The sequence below is a fragment of the Enoplosus armatus genome, chromosome 19 (genome assembly GCF_043641665.1).
Source record: "Enoplosus armatus isolate fEnoArm2 chromosome 19, fEnoArm2.hap1, whole genome shotgun sequence".
Taxonomy (NCBI): domain Eukaryota; kingdom Metazoa; phylum Chordata; class Actinopteri; order Centrarchiformes; family Enoplosidae; genus Enoplosus; species Enoplosus armatus.
In genome coordinates this window covers 9,052,403-9,059,588 of record NC_092198.1, presented here as the reverse complement: position 1 = coordinate 9,059,588, position 7,186 = coordinate 9,052,403, and the positions used below count along the sequence as shown (strand labels likewise).

The 7,186-nt window shown below is 43.8% G+C and overlaps 1 protein-coding gene across 1 annotated transcript; it reads right to left on the bottom strand.

The window, feature by feature from the left end:
• Nucleotides 1-1,725: 1,725 nt before the first annotated feature.
• vrtn (vertebrae development associated) lies at nt 1,726-3,925 on the bottom strand. Its single transcript, XM_070926425.1, has 2 exons — nt 3,614-3,925; nt 1,726-3,495 (listed from the first exon to the last, which is right to left on the bottom strand). The coding sequence occupies exons 1-2, from the start codon at nt 3,923-3,925 to the stop codon at nt 1,726-1,728; spliced, it is 2,082 nt and encodes a 693-aa protein (XP_070782526.1).
• Between the last annotated feature and the right edge of the window lie 3,261 nt (nt 3,926-7,186).

Below are 7,186 nucleotides of genomic sequence, written 5' to 3'. Positions count from 1 at the left end.
ATGAATTAACTTGGGAAGGCCTGACGTGTCCTTTGGGTCATAACTTACTGCAGACCTCTGCCGCTAAAGTGGGATGTGTTAAGCTTTCCAATTTATCCCACCAGAGAATCAAATCAAGATGCAGCTGATGGGGCATAAGATTAGAAGTACTTAGAAAGGGGTTATTGGTATCACTTCAGCCAGAACAAGGGCTCACTGACTTGGAAGGAGGACCAATTGATTCAGAAAAATTACAGAGACGTTTTTCAGTTGCCCCGACTTATTACAATGACTGCTTATAGACATTGCGGAGCACAAAACTGGTGGCTTTAACAACTTGTCAGACATGGCCTGTGTTGATGAGCTGACATGATAAAGCACCACTTCCTAAGGTGATGTACAATACCTAGCCTCAAAAATGCAGCGTTAAATAGCCCAGTGATATGAGGACTTTTCAAGCAAGAATGAGGCAACGGGTTGATGCTGGTCGATAGTTTATTGATATACAGCCTAACAGCACAGATTCCTTACCTACTGGCTGACTATAATGCAGGCTGACAGTATCAACAGTACCAATTGTAATGAATAAGAAAAATAAATACACTAAGTACAAACGTAAACTGAAATCTATTATTCAGGGTTGTAACAGTGGCAGGTCTGCAAAACGTGAGAGAAGTGGACCTGGAACTTAATTTACTGAAAAATAGCAGAAATTTATTGAAAAAAAAATGGCAGACAAACATAGCTTATAAAGGCAAATATTCCCCATTATTACAGGGAAATAGGTAGTTTTGAAATGGAGGAATGAAGGATCGTACAAAAAAATAAAATATCTTCATTTATATTTAGTTTTCAAGTAAACCATGTAAACATTTTTTCAAAAATAGAATTGTTGGAAAATTCAAACTTAACCAAAAAGGTGCATGATGGTTAAGACAATACATTCAACAGTTAAATGGGAACTATTTTAGTGCAAAGTGTGACAAAACTCACAGTTTATATAAATGTTAATTACCAGAGGAAAGAGGCATTTTAAAAGTAGGTCATTAAACCACCTACAACTTTGGTGCACAAGGTGAATCCCAGAGGTGTGTACATTCAATGATCAAAAGGAGAAATATGAAAAAAGGGGTGGAACCCTGTTTACAGATGATGTCTGAAAAAGGAGTAAATGCATCTCTGACAACAAATACTGGCAGCTCTGTACAATCAAATAATAAAAAAAAAAAGATTAAACCACAAGAAATCTCCCAGATCAATATCACATGCATCAAAAAAAAGCATACATTTAAGCATTAACAAAAAACTAAAGGACCCCAAGTACAACGCTTAGCAAGGATTAAAAGGGACTGAAGGAGAAACAGCTTCAAACAAAATGCCATTAAACAACAGCTTTGAACTGCCTGTTGCCTGGAGGGCAACATGCAGGGTTTAAACGGACCAACGACACAGTTTCTTTTCACACACGTGCAAATGTGCGGGAGGGAGGACCGAGCTGTGGCAGTGGGGCAGAGGAAGGACACAATGCATTTAGATGCTAAGCCGGTGTACTTAACAGTCTTTCACAACATGAAAACATGAAGTCAACAATGTGTAGGTAGTATGTTTACAACAAAATGCAAAGGCTGAGAAATGAATGTGAAATTTTTGGGGCAGAGAAGTTCTTCAACGGAGCTCTTATGTTGCTCCTGAAAGCCCCCTTTTTTTTTTATTTTTTTTTTTAAATGGGATAAAAGCTTGGTACATTTACCCATGAACCAGTGACACCCCATGATGCAAAGCTCGCTTCCACATGTAGTATGTCGAGCGTGGAGTGAAGGGGAAATAAGACCTGAATTCTTTAAATGTGGGGAAGGATTTCTCCTCAAAGCGTTGCTGCAGGAACAGCTTGGCCTTGGCCTTGAAGTTGGCCAAAGCCACAACATCCATCGCAAACATCTGCTCGTCGATGGGTGCCTTGCCATGAAGGGGGTGCTTTGAATGTGGGGCGTCAAAGGAGGGCATGGAGGAACTTTGGAGATATCTAGGACTCTCAACAAATGGGTGCACAGGCTGACTATCCACCTTCCTCTCCACTATCTTGTTTTCTGTAGCAGTGTTCTGCAGAGTCTCAGAAGGAGGGAGGTTGATCACTGCACCCTGTGTGACCATCTTCTTCTTGCCGTTCTGACTGCTGCGCCACAGCCAGTAGAAACAAGGGGACATGGATGGGAACTTGAGCTTGAACTTTGTCAAGGACAATTTGGACTTCTGGACATGTAGCTTGGCAGCATCCCGGAGCTGTTTTTTGCTCATGTATGCCAGCCTGAAACTTTTGTGTTTTCTGCCGCAGATCCTTGTTCTGGCCACGACATGCTGGTTGGTGTTAAGAAGGACTGGCGACAGACTTTTTGGACTTTGGCTCTTGTCTGCATCCGAGCTGTCTTCACTGCTGCCAGTGCTGCCTTTGTAACCCCCGTTGAACAGCATGGCTTCCCTCCTCCAGTTGTAGTAGGTAGATCTCGAGATCCCCGGGAAATTTCTTTTGAAGATCCTGAAGGGGAGGGAGGCGTTCATGGCGATGCAATTTTGCAGACAGCGCTTAGCTTCCTGCATATGAGCAACATTCTGGGCCCGCTCCAGATCCAGCTTGCCGAGGCTGAGGCCGAACATGCTGGCCACGCTGTCGTGGTGGTCAGGCTCGTCCTGCTTTGCTTCTGGTGAAGACCAGGCCTCTTGTTCAGTGCTCTCTCCGGGACTAATCTCTCCAGTGGACGATGAGGTGGAGAAGGTTCCCCCGGATTTCAGGAGCTCATGCTTCCAGTTGTAGTAAGAAGACCTTGAGATTTCAGGGAAAAACTCTTTAAACTGGTGCAGGGGGATGAGCCTTCCCTCCAAGTAGCAGGCCTGCAGGAAGTACTTTGCCTCGTACCTGGCTGCTGACTTTTTGCAGTGCTCCTGCGTCTGCCTCTTCCAGCGGTAGAAGGTCCTCTTGGTGATGTTGTACTTGTCCTTCAGACTCGGGTAAGAAAGCTGCGAGTCCTGGTTCAGCAGCTCCTCACTCTTGATCGGCGACTCCCTCTGCTCGCTACCAGGGCTTCCGAATGTGAGTTCATTTGTCTGGACTAGTGCCACAAAGTGATTCGGCCTGAACAAAGACTCCGACTGCAGCTCACCAGACCACATGATGTGGAGGGTTAGTGTCTCAGAGTCTTTAGGCCAGGTCCTTGGACGTATGACACGGTTGAAATAGGGTCGGATCTTGAGGTTGAACATGGGGTAGATGGAGTAGATGTTAAACTGTAGGACTGATGACAGAGCATACACATGCCACATGTTGGCGTAGGAGCCAGGGAAGCAGGACGCTTTGACATCTGCATCAAAGATGGCCTCCAAGACCGTTGCAGGCAGGTTGAGCATGTCCTCAGACTCTTCAGCACAGAGACTGAAGCGAACGGCCTGAAGCATCATTTTTGAATCGATCATCCCAGACAGGTAGTATCTCTTCCACAGCACCATTTCTACCACTGTCCGTACCTGTGGGGGACAATATTAATGCAATTAATAACCATTAAGTGCACATACAAACAGCCAGAAAAGGTCTGTATGGAAACAGTATACATTTAGACCAAGATTATAAACCATCACTGCTCACCTGTAGCTCCAAGCTAAGTCCAGTGTTGCCCACTAACAGCATGCTAACTGCATCGAACAGTACGTTGCCCTCTCCCTTGCAGTTTAGAGGCAGGAGACCCATGGGTGCATCAGCTGGGTACAGGCCATGAGCTGTGTCATCCACGCCTTCCCACTCTGGGAAATCCTGACAGGGGGTCCTGGGGAGCTGGAAGGGAGCGAGGACCTGGTCCACCTCCAGGGCAACTCTGGTCAGCGAGTCCAGGCCAGAGCTCTCTGTGGCCTCCTGGAGCTCCCCAAGAACAGACAGCACAACCTCCTTCCTCTGAATCATACCTGAAGGGAGCTGAAGGGAAGGAGGAGGAAGAGATGGTGAACAAAAGTTAAAGATAATGAAGGAGCAGAGGGAAGCTCCAGGTGATCAGTAAAAACAGATGATTCTGAGATATAAAACTCTCAAAAACAGGGAAAAGACTTAGGCAAATGTCTTCATCTCTTTGTTACCAGTAGACTAGATTATGTAGATGACTGTGGTCTGTCCACTGGCAAACAACAGCTGCAGCTTAATCAAAAAACTGCTGGTGCAGTCTGGATAAAATTAACACATCTCACACTATTTATTGCACTGGATTCATTCCAGCACAATGAAGAATTAAGATGATCTATAAAAAAGGTACTTGAATGCACTCTCTCTGTCACTCACCACTTTCTAACCTTTCTAACCTAAGACTGTCGTTAAGGTTAGGTCTCATTCAAATTCATACATTTAAGAAAAAGTCAGTAAAACCCGGTTTTCTAATCGCAAAGTAACTGCAAAATAGGCCAATATGAAACTAAGTAATTCCGATCAAATCCAAAGTCATTACCCACAACAGTAAGGCCTACTTTGTTGTCTTGTTTTTAGGCTCTTGGTGATTTATTCGCCCGTTTCTGTAATCTCAAACACTTAATTGAACTTGCGAGGTTTAAACGAGTTAAAGTGAAGTTTGTATCCGCCTGTCCCTCCACTTAAACAGAACATAAAACGCGCATCTTGATTAAAAACTTTTTTTTTTTAAATGACTCCTTATTACTCGCAACGCAAAACATGATTAGAAACCTACCTGAAACGTCCAGAGACTGAAAAAAAAAAACAGACTCAAAAGGAAGTCACTTGTTTGCAGCGGAGGGTTTCACAGCTGATGGTGTTGATCTCTCTCTGGGAGTTTTAGTCCATTGTGTGCGTGCAGCTCCAGAGTGTGCTGTCCTCCGGTGAGCAGTGGAGATGTTGGGAGTGATAAGCAGCACCTCCCTTCAGGAAATTGTTAATCGTCGATTCGCCGTTTTTTTGTCTCCGCGTCGAGAAACACCTCCCCCCCCCCCTCCTCCTCCTCTTCCCTCCTCCCCCTCCTCAAGTAGACTACAGCCAGGGTCAATTTCAATGTGAAGTGTTAACAAAAGCCAATGTGTCGTGGGGCTATAAGAACACAGAGGCGGCCTTGTTAGGTTAACAGGTATCAGTGCTTTTAGGTTTAAGCAACACGTTTTTTGTTTTGTTTTTTTTGCTTTTCCTTTGTCAAAGCCAACTCCAGATGTCAACAGTTCACTTTCAAGGTTATTTGTCAAGTGCAGAAGAAAAGTCAGGGTTTTTTTGCCTCATAAATAAACCACCCATATGCTTATGTGGTTGCATAAAAATATATTTGATAGAGGTTAACTTCCACTGCTTGTGAAACTGTTAAATTCTTCCTCAATGCAAAAATATAGAGAAAAACAGAAGCTTTGCAGCGATGAACTTGCTCTTTCTTTTCCAATTACTATGAACTGATTTTATATTTATTTATGAGTCTGTACTCCAGAGACTCGTGTTAAGGCTAGTTTGTGGATTAGGGTGGATATGTGCAGACAGGGTGTGGACATGAGCTTTATGAGAGGAGAGGAAGGCTCCTGAGCTCCAGCTCTGCTCGTTTCTCCACTGTATCACTTTTAACACCTCCTCTCCTGCCTTTTGCAGGATTTCAGTAATCAAGGCCTTTTGTTCCACACACGCACAACAATCCCAGCGACTGTCCCCAACCCCCCACTGTCCCTACTGTAGACCTATGGCTTTTTTTACCCATACACACACACACACACCAGGGGACAGCAGCATTTGGCCCCCACAGATCTGTCCACTCCAAACACTTGGCAGACAAGCTGGTGCCTGAGTTCACTGGGGTTCAAGTCTTCGACTTAAAGCTTATCAGCTATCTGGACAATGTGTGAGTGTGTGTGGAGGGTTTACAAAGGAATGGGCACGATCTCACCACTTTGGTTTGTCTTTCTGACATTGCAAGCTGAGATGATGCGTGTAGACACCCACTTGTTAAAAGGTATGGTAATATGTGAGTGTGTGTGAATAAAAAAGTTCCCTCTCTTGATAAAAAGCTCCATTCACTCACCATCTTTGACCTAAAATGTTTTAGAAGTCACACCGTCTGTTGAAATAGTTGAAGCAACAAGATGACTGTTGCCTTAAACTTACTGTACGTTTTGAAATGAGGATGATGAGTGTAAGAGAGGTCACACTGAGACCATCTGTGCAAATTTTCATTTTAAAAGCCACCTTTTTAAATAGTCAATTTTATTAAGAAGGCTCAGGAGACATCCAGAAGCACAGTTGTTTGTAACATGTGTTATTAATCCCGAGATGATTCAACATAACTTCATTACATTGACCTTGTAGAAGTGCCTCAGTGCTGAAACATACAGTAGTTTCAGTATTGTACAGTACTGAGTGTGAGTTCAGGGGTGTTTCATGTACTTTGATATCCTGTATAGTGTTTTTAAATCCTACTCATGGCTGCTTCTCTCTGACATTCCCTCTTTGCCTTCATCTTCTATTCACTTTTATGTCTTAAACAAATTGCAGGAAAGAAAATATGTTGTATCCACTTTCATCCATTTCATGTTGGATGTAACAAGGGCCTCTAACCTATCCCAGTTTGGCTTTTCGACTGTATTCATCTCCCCCCTTTCTTGTCAATGTTTGTGTCTTCACCATCTCGTCAACCCCCTCAGACTCTTGGTTGTAGCCAATCACACACCTTAGGTGTGTAGATTAGCTGTGCTGCACTGCACTGTGAACACAGTAGTGGGCTGGCTGCAAGCATTTAAAATGCAAATAGGGCAACACTGGGACCGGCTCCAGCAGTCTCTCACCTGCTGTGGCTGTGTGTGTCTGCGTGTATGTATATGTGTGTGTGCAAGTGTGATTGTGTGTGTGTGTGTGTGTACTGGCAGGGGAAAGTAGAAAGAACTGAAGTCTGAAGGAAGCTCCAAACTACATTCAATTCAGCATGTTTGTGTCCAAAAATGAAGTGCTGCATTTGGCTGTGCAGCTCGGCCACCTGAAAGTTTTGCACTGAAAGCTGATCCACCATCACCTGCAAAAACACAATGGAATCTAAACAATACCTTTCAACATTACGCAAACAAATCCTGTGTTCTTCAGGAAATGTGTCTCTGGTTTTTCAACCATGTTGCGTGCCACCATATCTTGCAAATTCCTCCACCTGGTTTGGATACCAATTAATAAAAAGACCTCTAGTTGCAGTCAGTATATGTCATTTGCTTG